Here is a 14641-nt window from a genome sequence, read left to right as displayed (position 1 = left end):
AGGGACCCATAGGTTGGGGTTGGGGAATAACAGTGAGGAGATGAGTTCCTTTGTAAGAGGGTCTCATCTGAGACCCTGTCAAACACAGGGGTTCCTTTGCTCCATCATCCTCCAACCCTAAGCCAGGGCTTCTCCCATGGAAATCCCAGAAAAGCTATGAGAAAACTGGGGTGGGTGAAGAGGTGGAGGGAGGTTTTTCCTTGGTTGTATTTTCTTCGTACCCTGTGAGGCTGCTGGGGTTGCTGAGCTCCTAGGCCAGGCTTCTGGGTAAAAGAGGAGAATTGTCCATGTGAGAGAATGTGTGTTGCCTTCCCCTCACATTCCACAAAGGCTCTGCCAGGGTCCCTGATACTCCCAGGAAGTCGCAGAGTTTTCCTATAAGCAGCTTGGACTGAGCTCCTCTTCACTTGATTGGACTAATCATATCACTGCCCTTGGAGGCAAACATCGATCTTCAGGAGGTGCTACTATCCCCAGTGAACTAACATGAACTCTTGACTTAATCAATACAAATACTTCTAAACCTGTAATAAACGACTGAAGCAAGGACTTGGCTGTAAGATGTCTTCCTTCCCCCCATCCTGGTACCTCTTTTGTATGCCACCCTCCAAAGGGTTGTTTCACCCACTTAGCAGGGTAATATCTTTCATTTTGGAGTCAGCAAAGATAAGGATAATAAATTAGAGGTTGCTACTTAAGAGGGAAAGGGCCAGAAGCTAAAAGGCCTGGGCTACACATGAAGTATTCATATATACACAGTGGTGAGATGATGGACGAGTAGTCCTACTGGTGGGACAGAAGAATCATTTCCCAAACCCCAACCCCCATCCTGAGCACAAGCTGCTCCAGCCCAGAAACAAGGTGGGCAGCAGCCCAAGGGCATCTTGGTGTCTGCAGCACTGCCTTCCAATGCCAGGAGAAAAGTAGGCTGGACACTCAGTTTACATTTATGCATTAGTGGCTCACTGGGGTTACACAGCCTGGAATAAAGAAGCCCCCAGACCAAGGGCCTAATTCTGGCATCAGGAATCTGGGAGAATATTTCCCTTAGCCCAGAAATCATAATTAGAATCTTAAAGGGAAGCCGGGGCCTGGAGCCAGCCTAACTTCACCTCCCTGCTTCACCACCCCATGCCCCATAGCACAAAGCTGGAAAGCTCTCTCCTTCTCCTGTGAGGGAAACGTGCACTTCCTGAGAAAGAACAAACACAAAGTCCTTTGGGACTGGGTGGAGTAAGGCCATGGCTTGCTGCCTAGTCAGTTTTTCCACCAGCCAGGGATGTGCTACAAATTGCTCTGTGGGGCCCACTTTGACCAGGAATTCTGAATGTAGTTGCAAGAGGACCTGAGGAAGTTCAATGTGTCTCTCTACAGATTCTTCCCAGGCTTCAGCCCTCTGTCAGTATATGTGACTCAGAAAGAGTCGCTCACACTCAGAGGTCATATCTGGAATAGCACAGGAAGTAGCACGTTCCTGAGCAGGAGAGAAGTGGGGCCCACCTGAGGCCCCAGGTGGGGTGGGTGAAAGTATTAGTTCTAGCAAAGCACCAGTACTGTACTACTCTTTCTGGGTGTGGAACATGGGTTTTCTGTGTTCATGACCCATACGTTCAGAAAATATCCTTCCCAGATTAAGCTTCAATATCATTTCCCTTTTTTTGGCCCTATTCCACCCCCCAACATCATGTTGGGAAACTGTTTCCTCATCTGTTCGACAGTCTCTCTTGGAGGTTAAGGGCCATCACTGACTTACAATAAATCAATCTCAAATCTATTCCTATTACCCATCAACCAGAGAGGGGGGAATGAGGGGGGATAAGGGAGTTGGAAAGGGAAAAGGATGGCAAAAGAAATGCCCAAGATGTAAAGGGCTATATAGAATGACCTTTCCAGGGCAAAAAAATGTCAGTTTAAGTCTCAGTACTCAGGTTTCTGAATTACATTTCAGTTTTCTCTAACAAAACACCATCTTCACAGGAAAGAATTATTTTGAATTCTGGTTAACAAGGTCACATCATTCCAAATGTCTGCTAACAGATGTGATAGCAGGCATGAGAAGCAAGGAGAAGGAAAAGGAAAAAGAAAAAATCCAAACTGTAGTTCGAGGGAAAGGGGTATTCCTGAACTAGAAGAGACGGCTCTCAGAAACAGTTCCCTGAGCATCTCAGATACTGTTCCATACCAGTGCTGGCTCCTATTGCCTAGCACAGGCCCTCCTGCTCCCCCCCACTCGAGAAATAATCTCAGACCATAGACTTCATAGGACAGGGAATCAAAAGTTATCCTTTTCCTGCTGTCACTGAAAAGGCCCAGAAATTGTATAATAGGGTACTCCTGTGAGCCAAAACCAGGACACAAGATCTTAACAGCAAGTGGTACGAACCCTACCCTGTAGGACGTCAGGAAACATAGCAGGAATATCTCTACTGCCGTACCCAGCAGAAGCAGCTGTTCTTTGGCCCTTCCAAGATGACCACAGGTCAGAATTCTTCCAGCAACCCTGTCTCAACTTGGGAGATCCCAGGAATACCATGAAGTTGCTGAAACACATCCAAGCTGAGCAGGAAAGGGGGTGGGGGGCATGCAACAACACCTATTCTCGTGGAAGGGATAAGAAGGGGATTCTCCAACCCAGACATGGAAATTTCTTGGATATGGTACTAAGTAATTGGGCAAAATGAGAGAAAGGGAAATAATTGGATTCTTTTTTTGTTTTTGTTTTTTTTTGGTGAGGCAATGGGGGTTAAGTGACTTGCCCAGGGTCACACAGCTAGTAAGTGTCAAGTGTCTGGTATGAGACCAGATTTGAACTCAGGTCCTCCTGACTCTTGGGCCAGTGCTCTATCCACTGCACCACCTCGCTGCTCCCAATAATTGGATTCTTAAGAAATGCTGTAAAGGGAAGTTTTTGGTTTTGCTTTCCTCTTCCTCTTATGTATTAGCTAGCACTTTGGAAAGGCATTTAGGGAAAATCTAGGCTCTAACACCACAGCAGGGACTAGGATAAGTAAGCAAAGTAGATAGTTTCTTGGGGAGAGAACACATAGACAAAGAACAAAGAAAGAGTGCTTCTGAGGGCCTGAGTTCAAATTTCAGCTTGTTCAACACTGAGCAGAATCGTGAACCTCTCCAGGTCTTAGATTCCTCAACTGTAAAAAGAGGTCGTTGGAGAAGATGACCTTTCTGACCCATCCCAGCTCTAATCTAGGAACCTATAACCTGGATTTGAGCCCTGACTTTCTTACTAGCTCTGTGATCATGGGCAAGTCATTTCACTCTGATGATCTCTCTCTCTCAGAGCTGGCTGGTAAATTATCACAGGCTACATAATTGTGAATTATTAAAAATAGCATAAATGTACATCTTTAATGTCAGAAAATTCTGCTCATCATATCAGGTAGGGGTTTAGGTTGTGATAAATCAAGCCATGTTGGTTATAGAGAAAATGTAACACTTGAAAAAAAATTTTTTTTTTAAGGCAGTTGGGGAGTTAAGTGACTTGCCCAGGGTCACACAGCTAGTAAGTGTCAAGTGTTTGGTCTGAGGCCTGATGAAAATGTAACACTTCCAGGGAACAGAAATACATAGAGGGTGGAATTTTCACACTGAGCCTGAAGGTCACAAAATACCATGTCCTGTCTTTGACTAATGGGATCTGTTTTCTCAATGAATTGAAAATACTTGATTCCATCTATCAGGGCTTGCAACTTTTCTCAGGCTTGTTCATAAGAGAAAACTTGAAATCAAGTCCCTCAGCTGGGCACAGGATGGACACAGAATGGGCACAATCCTTCTGGATAAGAGAGTCAACTACCATCTAAAATTCCACTTTACCTGGAATCAGTTCTATCATACAAAAACAAAAGTAAGAATGATAATGCTATTAAAGCCACTAAGTGTGGGCAAAGGAACTCCTCTCTCTTCTGGTCCTGTGATGACTGAAGCAAAGGGAGCAGCCAGACATTTAAGATAGAACATGAAGAGAGGAGGTGGTTCCTGGAGTCCAGGAGGTAAAAGAGACAGTGGAATGAATAGGAAGGGAAGGAAGCCAGGGAGGGTGAGAAAATGTGACTCATACTGTTGTGAGTCACCACATGCTGGTTACTCAGATGTTCCTTTTACATCAAGTGCCTAAGGAAGTATGACGGGGAAGAGAGCTGATAAGCTGAGAATAGGGTGATGTGCCTTTAAAAAATAATTTGCCACTCTTGAATCCTGTAGTTTTATTCCAAATGGAAGAGTGGTGGGATGTCGACTGGGGAAGGATAGGAGAATGAGGGAGGAGAGAGGAAAAGATGAAGCCAAAGCAGAAAAGGGTAGGAGTGTTGTAGAGACAGCAGACCAAACTTTCTTAAAGAAATGAGCTGGCAAACCAAATCAGAGTGAGCTGCACATCTCACACTTCACTCTTCACTGTCAGGGCAGACAAATAAATAGCTGAATATAGCACAACAGCTTCAGCTACAGCCAAACCAGATTAAAGGCAAAGATAAGAGGATAACACACCTACCTAGAAGGGAAAAGATCTCAGGTTAAGATTTTAAATTTTACTTCAAGTACAGAAATAGCCAGAGTTCTCTGGGGAGAGTCAGATCCCAGATCTGGGGACCCATGGAATGTGAGTATCAGAAGAGACCTTATAGGCCATTAAGCCCCACAATCTCATTTCATATAGTACAAAGCTGTGGCCCAGGGAAGGGAAATGACAGGTCTAAGGTCACCCAGACTGTGGCAGAGATGAGACTAGGATCTGATTCTTGCCTTTGAAGTAGCACACATGGGAGCTCCCATGATCTGGCAGAAGTTGGACCATTCCACCTAACAGTATTCTTTCTGCTACATAAAGGAGGAAGGGCTAGGCTAGCCAGATCTACCAAGAGTCAGAATGTTACAAACTCCATTTTACAAAAACAAAACAAAACAAAATATAACAGAAAAGCCAAAACCCCCTTTCTTCCTAAAACCACATTAAAGCACACATACCAAGCCAAGCTGCAGAGACTAAGTGAGGGCCTACTTTCTGACAGCCATTTCTGCAATGTTTCCTCTCAATTCCTGCTCTTTGCAAAAGCAACTTCTTATATTTGTAGAAGAATATATTAACAGAAAAAAAAAGAGCTGGTCTATAGGGTGAAACCTAGAGAGCCAATCACTTGTCAAAAACCTAAAAAATCATTTATACTATGGCTTGCATTTCCTTAGGATGACAACAGCAAACACTGAGCAAAAATCAGGCATAATTCTTTCAAATGAGAATTTTGGGCTACTGGAAAAACACAAAAACAAGAATGGACAACATGGTAATCTCCACCAAGGAAATTTCACTGGTTGAGATGCTTTTTCCAAAGGGGGCTCAGGATTTTTTTTTCAGCAGTTTTACTGGCAAGCATTTCTAAATCACTGTAAAGAGGTGAAAATTATTCAGTTTCCCCAGGACAGACCAAGATACCACCCTGAAGGAAGCAGAAAAGTGTTTGAAATTTCCATTGGGAACAGGTATGTGATCTGGGAGGCCAGAAGGCTTTCCTTCCTCAAGGGGATTTGAATTTTCATCTAAGTGATATCAACAATAATGGGGTTTTCCCCACCTCCTCTACAACCTCCCCAGCGTCTTACCAGTGCAGCCTTAGTGCATGGAGGAAGGCAGAAAGGCCCTCCATCACCAGGAGGATGGCAACAGTCAGTGTGGCAAATCCTGCAAAGATGAAGAACAGGCCCAAACCTCCTGCTAAACTCTCCACCTTCAGACCAATATGGATCACCATGGTCCAGAGCACCTCAGATAGCTCTGGAAGAGGAGGAAAAGAGTGAACTGTCAGTGCATCAAGGGGCTCACTGAGAGGTAAAGGCTTAGTTCCCTTGCCTAGGGCCCCATATTTTACTCTTACAGGCTTTCCCCTATAGACTTGGGGGCACATCAACACTGCAAAACTGTGCTGAAAACAGGAGTTGCTGACCTCTCCCTGCCCCAGATCCATTTTTTTTCTTTGCCCAAAGCTTCAGGAATCCTAAGGCTCATGTAACCAATCTATTAGGGAATTATGCTTCTAACACCCCACTGAGGGCTCTGCCCAGGGATCAGGTAGCACTTCTCCTCGTAGGAGAACAATACTCACGAGCATGAGCAAGACTGAGGGCCCAGAGCCGAAGGTAGGAGGCTGTGTTAGAGATGCAGCCCAGGCAATATTCAATGGTGTGGATGGCTTGATGCACCATGGTGTCACCAAAGTTGAACTGTTGTGGGAAAAGGAACCAGGGAGAGTGTATGAGACCATACACTGCAGCAAGGAGCAGTAGGCATTAGAGGAGTCCTTGGCCATGTGACCTGAGCAAAGTCACTAAGTGTTGGCTGCAGTTCTCATAGCTGGACACTCACCTCTGGAGCAGATATGAGCATGTGATGTTAAATCTAGCTCTTAATTTCCCTTACAGTTTCCTCTAGAAGCTACCTGGATTAATCTAGTTTCTCTCTAACTTAATCTGAGTCTTATTCTTTCAGCACTATAGCAATTGAGCATTTTTTCATCCTAACAGAATATAAGCTTGAAGGCAAGAATTGTATTGGCTTTGAGTTTTTATTCCAAGCACAGGGCTCTGCTCTGGGGATGCTCAATAAACAAAACCCTGCTGACAGACACCTTTGTCCCAGACATTTCATGCCACAGAGATTCCAGAGAAGGGAAACCTTTGTCTAAAGTATCGACATTTATTGCTTTACCTTTGATATGCCACCAGGAGGCTGACTGTTTCTATACTTAGGTGATTAATCCTAGGCTACTTCTGCTCAGGGGAGAGAAGAAAAAAACCTAGCTGGAGACAGCCCTGCATCTACTTTAGGGAAGGCAACCTCTCCTTTCTTTGTGACCTTTGAAAGAACACAGAGAATTTATTTTGCAAAATTTTATCTGGGTACTCAGTTTAGGCCAAACATGACACTCCCGTTTATCCCTTCCACTTTTTTTCCCAGTCAATTTCCTTGCAATCACTCAGAGTCATTTGCAAAACAATGGGAGGGGGTCAGGACTCAAAAGTTGACTCTGGAGTGCTCCCAGAGAGGTCATAAGGCTGGAGCTCTGAGTGAAAGCATATAATGGCCTCCAGAAGACCAGAGTGCTCATCACTACCTCCCACTAACACAGGTAGAGTGACAAAGTAGTCCTGTAAAGAACCACCAGAGCCCTAGATCTCTACCCTCCTAGAACAACCACTCCCCCACCAGACTAAGAGACTAGGAAAGAAAACTTCCCATAACTCACAGGTTAAAATTTCACAAACACAACAAACAGATCAGCACCACTGGGCAAGGCAGGACCACATAGGCCTCCAAGAGAGCGCTTACCATTTCCCCTGCCCCCTACTCAAAGTCACAGCCTCAGAAAAGAGTTTGGGGAAAAGTGCAGCCTATTTTCTATTGCAGTTTATTTCTTTCAATGTGAATGTGACCCCCACCCCAAGGAGCACCAGACATGCATGTGGGAAGACACATGAGGCCTGTCCATGAACATGGGGCCAGCTCAGTCAGTTAACTTTGTGAAGACAAAAGCAGTCCTGTTATGTCCCGAGGGGGGCAGGCCCTGCCCTGCCAGATCCCAGGACAAAGTTCATCTAATGAAAGCATGCTTTACTTTGGCCTTGGGCTATAATCATTTCCGTGTGTTTTGGAGCCTTTCCCCAGGATAGCTTTCTTAAGTCTTTTTAGCTACCTCTGAAAAAACAAACAAACAAACAAAAAACCCTAACAGCTCCAATGAATAGTGAAGAACTCAAAACAGTTTTCTAGCTCCGCCAAAACTACAAGAGGAGGGAATCATGTCCCAGCTCTGTGGAGTTCAATATTTTTAAATAGATTCACTGATAAAGGTTAATTCCTCTGCCTTGGCCCTTTAGGAACTGCCTCTTCTATTACTTACAATCACCCTGGAAAAGGAGGAGGAAGTAACTAACACTGGCTTCTCTATGGAAGATTAAATGGGCCATGCCTATGGCTGAGAGAACAGTGTGCTAACATGGTACTTCAAGTATTTCTTCAAGTCAATTGTTCCCACCTATTTCTAAGACACATAACTGCCATAAATATTTAGGGTTTTTACCAAAGTGAAATAGGGAAAATTCAGGCAGAAGTAGATTTTTTTTCTTGACTTGGCCAGATTTGGTTGTAGAAACCTAATTCATGGGTGCTTAATACATATTAAATGTTATAACTATTAAACCATCTCAAGGAAGCTGGCCCTGGATATAAGCTGGGAGGTTAAAGATTTTGTAAAATGTAACCGGTGGTCCTTCTGAGATGGTAAATTCCAATGTAAGAGAGACAAATGAAGAAATCTATACACGGAATTTTTATGCTCTTAGTGACTAGGTGAGTTACAGGCCAATTAGGAAGAAGCCCAGAAAATGGGACCAAAGTTGCTGGTGTTACATGGGAGAGGGTGGCCAACACCCCCCCACATACATACACATACATACATACATACATACATACACAGACACACACAGACACACACTCCCACATAGATTAGCTAGGAAACATTCATAGATTGACCAAGACGTGACACAAAGACTGCTTAATGCTAGAAATAAGACCATGCAGTCTTCGGGAAGAGAAAATACTTCCTGGTCTTATTCCTACTTCACTACAGGGAAAACTGGGAAGTGAAGGTGGGGGAAACAAGGAATACAAAGGTTTTGGATTTTGCTATTTTAAGGAGAACTTCTGGGGAAAAGGCAAATGAAAGAACTTTAAGGTTCTTCACACACACACACACACACACACACACACACACACACACACTCACATACACTTTTTCTTCATCATTACAGTGAATTACTGTTAAGCTATATTGCCTTTCTAATCCATAGGCTACTTGAGAATTTTGACAATTTTCTCTTCCCTCTACCACAAAAATCTGAGTGGTTTGTTATAATGGTGGGCCCTTCTTCCATGAAGAGTATAGTTAGAGGGGATGTAAAGTCAGACAATCTAAGGGGAGAAGTCTCCTGTCAAAAGTTTTGCTCCTTCAGCTTGTATCACAAAGGACAAAGCTGAACTCCAGGCTAAGTGAAATTCAGGAACATTAATTACAAGCATATTGGGATTTTACCAAGCTGATGAAAGCAGCAAAAGGCTGGCTGTATCTAAGATCAGGGGGAAATGGTAGAAATGGCTCATAAGCGCTTGGTGGCAAGGAGAAAACACAGGTATTCCTAGTGGCACAGGAACTGCAACATCACAAGAGAGGAAGACAGAAGTCAATGTGATTTAGCCCCCAGTGCAATAACCTCAAGAATGCCAACACAAACATCACTTGCAGTTTTTTCAAAAGCCATTCTCAGTTGACCTGTAGAGGTATTTGATCAGCAAAGTCAAAGGAAACAGAAAGAAAGAGGTGAATGACGTGAGATGCAGTTAATGCAGATGAGCTAACTGTTGAGAACACATTTCATGAGGTATTAGACATGGTCATGAGATGAAGGCTGCAAGGATATGTGTATGCGGCAAGGTCAGCAAAATGATCACAAGGATGGGAAGAGAAGCTCCAGATAAACATGAATGCAAAGCCAGCTTTAGTCTTACCACTTCATCCTCGGTAGGCTTGAAAACATAAATTTACACTTAGTGTGAGGCCATACCAAACACATGATCACAGGTACTGAGCACATGGTTAATGAATCTTCTCTCAGTTAGACAAACAATGCTAAATGCTGTTAATGTACTAGAGGCCTCTCCTCAGAATACAGGGAATGTATAAACAGCAGATTTTTGAAACAACAAAGAGATTTTTAAAAAATGAGTCTTGACCCTTTCAAAATATTTCTTTTAAAAAAATCTAACACTCAGATACATTGCAAAAGTGGCTGGGTAGGCTAAAAACCTGAGATTCAGCCAGATGGTGGTTAGACTCTCATCACTTATCAACTTTAACAAGGACAATGAAAATAGATGAACCATTGTCATTAACAATTCTGACACATTTTACTGTCAGGTGTTTAGAGAGTGGTGGACTGACAAGGACTATGTAGGTATTTCTTAGCTGGACCAAATGACTTTTCAGTTTCCCTACAGGAAGGATGAAAATCACTTCCACAAAAGCTTTCAGCCAGAGTATCTGAAATAAGAATACTGACGCCATGACTAGGGGTTGCAGAGGCTAGTCTAAAAGAACACCACCACTTTATGAGTGGGTGTTTTCCCCCCCCAAATGTAAAAGGAACAGCATCATCAAAATCAACTGGAACAGCATAAAACAGAGTAATAGCTTTGATTTTACTGATACCAAATAATTTGGACACTCCTTGGGATGGCAGAGGCAGGAAGAAATGCATGGTCCTTGGACCAGTAGCAGCATGTGCTCCTAGTATCAAGAGTTTAGGAGCTGGGCCACACTGCCTTCAGCATAGAGAGCAATGGTATTTGCATGGAATAGAGTACCAGTAACATGTAGCCTCAAGAAGCTGAACATTAGGACCTAGACTGCCAGAGGCTCTGTAAGGAGCACTTGGTATCTGGGTACAGCAGCCCATTGGAAAATGTTATGGAACTCTAAGAGTTCAGAAGGCAGGCTGAATTTTTAGGAGAAGACCAAGAGAGAACAAGGCGTCTTAGGTGTCCAAAGTGGAGGGAGAAAAATCTCACACCACTGTCTTGCTGGTCCTAAAGGCCAAGATTCATGATCTTACCTCATCTGCGTCCTCTGAATGGGTGGAGAGTTGGTCATGCTGAATAATCTCAGCATCCTCCTCAGTCGGTCCGTTGCCCACCCTGATCCCACCAAAGTTGTGAGTTCCCTACACAGATGAACAGAAAGAGTAGAATTGCCTGGACTTTAATGTGACATTCATTGGGTGGGGAGAGGGTGATGGTTAGTTCATACAAACCCAGAAAAGCATCACATTCTTACAACACACACACAAAAAAATCCCACTTTTTTTTAAAAAGCAAAGTGAAAATAAAGAACATCCAACAAACTCCATCCCCCTATCTCCAACCCAACCTAAATTTACAGTTCCATTCTGTTCTTGAAGAAATGTGTAATTCTGACTGCTGCATCTAAAAAAAACAAACTTCATCACAATCAGTACCCATCAAGAAACCTGTTTGAATGAAATACTTAATATAAATAGATCACAATCACAAATTAGCCTTCAAGGAGTCAAGTTTTTGTAGCACTGAAGATGATATCTCATACAAGTGAGGTGGGCTAAGCAACAAGTGATTGTATCAGTCTGATAAATTTCTGACAGGCATATATTAAAGCCCACTGTTCTTTCACAAATATATAACTGTTCTCTGAATGGACACTCTAGAGCAAAAAGAAAAGGTTAGCCCCTATCAGGACAGAAAACACACTCATTCCCCATATAACTTTTGCTAGGAGAATATACAGTAGTTAAAAATAAATAATTAAAAAATCCCCCTTCCTTAAATGGAGGATTCTGGAGTGTTAGAACAGCTCCTTTTATAGGCATTTGGTCAGATCCCGAGCTCCTCCACATAAAACGACAGCACAGAAATTCTCTAGGCTAACAATTCTTACATCAATTCGATTAAAACGTCCTCAGCTTTAAAGAGGCAGGAGATGACCCCTGAGTACAACAAAGCAGGGGTAGAATTAGAATTATGCCTAACTACAGGCCCCCAACATTCAGCCTCAATCTGCTGTAAAGTTAAAGAGACTGAACTTAACTGTTCTTCCAGCAAACCCTTCCAGCTCTTGTACACAAAGTATAGTTCAGAAGGGCCAAATAAGAGAAGGACTGCTCCTCTGTTCAGCAGTCACCTCAACTGCACTAACCATAATGCATGCAGGCTGGGTTATTTCCCCTCAGATTCCCTCTCTGGGCTACACCTTTCAGTATGTAGCTCAGAGCATAGCCTACTGACCAGGATTTAGAGAAATCTGCAGCTCTGGAACTGTTTCAGGGTCTAAGTTGTGCTACTGAATGTGGTGCCTAAGGACTCGAAAAGGTACACATCCTAGAGGATGGCAGTGGAACAGCGGTGAAGAGAGAAAATGTGATTTCATCTGGCATACAACTTAAGTTTCTGGCTGGGGGGGGAGGTTATGGGATAGAGGCAGCACAGAAGAGAGGAACACATGGGAAGGGTGGGGCTCATTAAACTAGAATTCAGATTCTGAAGGTTTCCATAAACCAGCAGATAAAGCAGAATCAAGACACATGGGACATCCCAGAACAGACACTGACAGGCCTCTTTAGAACAGAGGGGAAAAAACACTGTGAGAGAGGTATGGGGGACACACACACAACTGGTAAATACAAAATAACTTGTTACACAAAATACATAACAAAGATAAAACATAACAAAATCATGTTAGTGTTTGGATCTGCAGCCCATCTGTTTTCTTAATCTAGGGTTTCTAACGTGTAAAACTATTACAGTCCTGAAGACCTCTTGCTTTCCTCCTGGAATGGATGCTTTGTCAAAAGCTTCTGTAGAGAAAATCCAATCAGTAAACAGGCCCCCAGACCCAGAGGTAAAACAACATAGTAGAAAGTCACAGAAGAGGAGGCCAGACTAAAAGCATCAAGATATTCTCACAAGTTCATCTTAACTTTACTAAGAAAAGTAGAAAGAAGAGTTTATGGAAAGAACAGCCACATCAAGGCAATGGGCCTTACATTTTCTACTTACAGGGAAGAAAAGAGTCTATATGCCACAATCAACAAGTATTCGTCACTTACTATGTGGCAGGCACTGTTCAGTATTGCTGTGGCATCAGCATTAAAATGACCACTGGGTTAAACAATCAGCACTTTTTAGCCTAGTGCTAGGATGTTTAGGAGAAACTTAGTTTAATGTTATCAGAAACACCTGATGTAAATAACATCAAGGATATAAATAACATTTCCTTTTCTTTTAAGGGTGTCTGATACTACTGGTGTACAGATGTATGTTTATGAGTCATTTTTGCTGAGATGCTCCGTATGTTATAAATATAGATGTGTATGTGTATTGTTTTCCTAGAACACACCATGCTAATTTGGAAATTGTCACAGGACATGATCCTTTTAAGAGATTTGTTATGAACAAATACTTAAACATTTTTATTTCAAATAACTATTGCTGAATAGCTAGGCAGTGGTAGAGGGTGGGAGGGATTAAGACAGACAGCAAACTAATTTATTTTAGCAGATATACAGTACACACAAAATGGCACGTGTGATACTGGAAATCCCATAGGAAAGGCTGAGGATACAAGGGCTCCCCAAATTTTCACAACATAGAAGAAGCATGTAAAACCCTCCTCTGGGGAGAAGCTATATCATCACTTGAAGTAGTGAATGACTCAACATCAATGAAGTACAGAAAAGGTAAATTCAGAAGTCATATAGATAAACTTGCCTAGAGGCTGAAAATTCCCTATTATATAACATATTATAAAATATAGGGACATGAAAGTGGATTAGTGCACTACTGTCATCTTGATTTAGGATGACAGGGCTATATCTGGAGTACAACCAGATCCACAGAAGTTACTTTCCTTGCATTCTGACATATGAACTTAGCATGTCATAATTATACTGATGGCATCAGAATTTGTTTTCAAGAAGTAGAAATGTCTTCTGCCACGGTCCCAATAAGCAACCAGGACATACTTCCCAAGAGCCATACATGCCCCACGCCCTCAGTATAGTTATTCTGCATTGTGGTACATTACTAGGAAACTCTTTAAAAATACATAAAGTGATTGTTGGTTGGTTTCCAATCCACTCACTGTTGCAGCCGCTGCTGCCTCTAGTCCCTGCTCGTTCTGGGTTGGGCTGACTGGGGCCTCCACAGGCTGCCCTTCCTGATAGTGAATGGAAGAGAAAGGAGGAGGAAAGAAAAAAAAAAGAGGGGAGAGAGAGATAGATTGGTGGTGGTGAGGAAGGGAGTGATGGGAGACGAATGGAGGGTACATGGGAAGATGAAAGATGGTCAGAGAAGGGAGAGGGAGTGTCTTGTAACTGCACAGCTCTGCAACAGAACAAAACAATCCAAAAGCTGTTTGCGAGTCATGCAATAAAAGCATTCTTGTTTCCCCAGGCACGCATCCTGAGTTAAACATTGTTATATAGCCAGACATGAAAAACAATCAGATGTACATTAGCAGTAAGTATACAAAGGTATGTATGCTGCTTTAAAAAGAAAAAAAAATCAGCTCTGCTTCAAATAAAATCTTTTTCCCAGATGTTTTGGTCAGTGAAAGTATTACTGACTCATTTTAACAGACAGTGGTGCCTCAGCATTAGCCTTGTGGTTTCCCACGCAAACCACACAACTAAATTCACCCATTCACCATGCCTATAGCCCCACTCTGGCTGATGCTTTTAGTTTTCATTGGCTACAGGCTGATAAGAGTAAATATAAAAGAAATACTTTTTTTTCCTTTGTGGAGGGGGGGGCAGGGGGAGAGAAATGGAGGGAAGATTTGGTTCCTCTATTCCAGCCATTTAAAGCTGAATATAGAGCTCTGAGAAGCAGACAAATATGCTGTTGTTTTATACAAAGTCATCAGACATATCAAGACATGTTACATAGAAGGCACTCCAGGGCAATACCCTTGAATATAATTAAATTGTTCATTTGCTGATCTTAAAAACAAAAACCTAGTAGCTTTGAGAAGTACATTAAAATCAG

The 14641-nt window shown here is 42.7% G+C and overlaps 1 protein-coding gene across 5 annotated transcripts in view; it reads right to left on the bottom strand.

The window, feature by feature from the left end:
- Nucleotides 1-14641, bottom strand: part of ATP6V0A1 (ATPase H+ transporting V0 subunit a1) — a 60388-nt gene that overhangs the window by 3729 nt on the left and 42018 nt on the right. For 2 of the 5 annotated variants that reach the window (XM_020972570.2, XM_020972572.2), the window contains exons 18-21: nucleotides 10678-10785; nucleotides 9575-9592; nucleotides 6117-6234; nucleotides 5617-5788 (exon numbers count right to left, since the gene is read on the bottom strand). In XM_020972570.2, coding sequence (XP_020828229.1) covers nucleotides 5617-5788; nucleotides 6117-6234; nucleotides 9575-9592; nucleotides 10678-10785 — 416 coding nt within the window. Of the gene's footprint in view, nucleotides 1-5616; nucleotides 5789-6116; nucleotides 6235-9574; nucleotides 9593-10677; nucleotides 10786-13736; nucleotides 13812-14641 lie in introns of all 5 variants that reach the window. The other 3 variants (XM_020972571.2, XM_020972573.2, XM_078156044.1) reach the window with 2 other exon arrangements.

The sequence above is a fragment of the Phascolarctos cinereus genome, unplaced genomic scaffold (assembly GCF_003287225.1).
Source record: "Phascolarctos cinereus isolate Bilbo 61053 unplaced genomic scaffold, phaCin_HiC Scaffold_5;HRSCAF=322, whole genome shotgun sequence".
Classification (NCBI taxonomy): Eukaryota; Metazoa; Chordata; class Mammalia; order Diprotodontia; family Phascolarctidae; genus Phascolarctos; species Phascolarctos cinereus.
The sequence above is the reverse complement of the archived record's forward strand: the minus strand, read 5'-3'. Positions and strand labels throughout refer to the sequence as shown.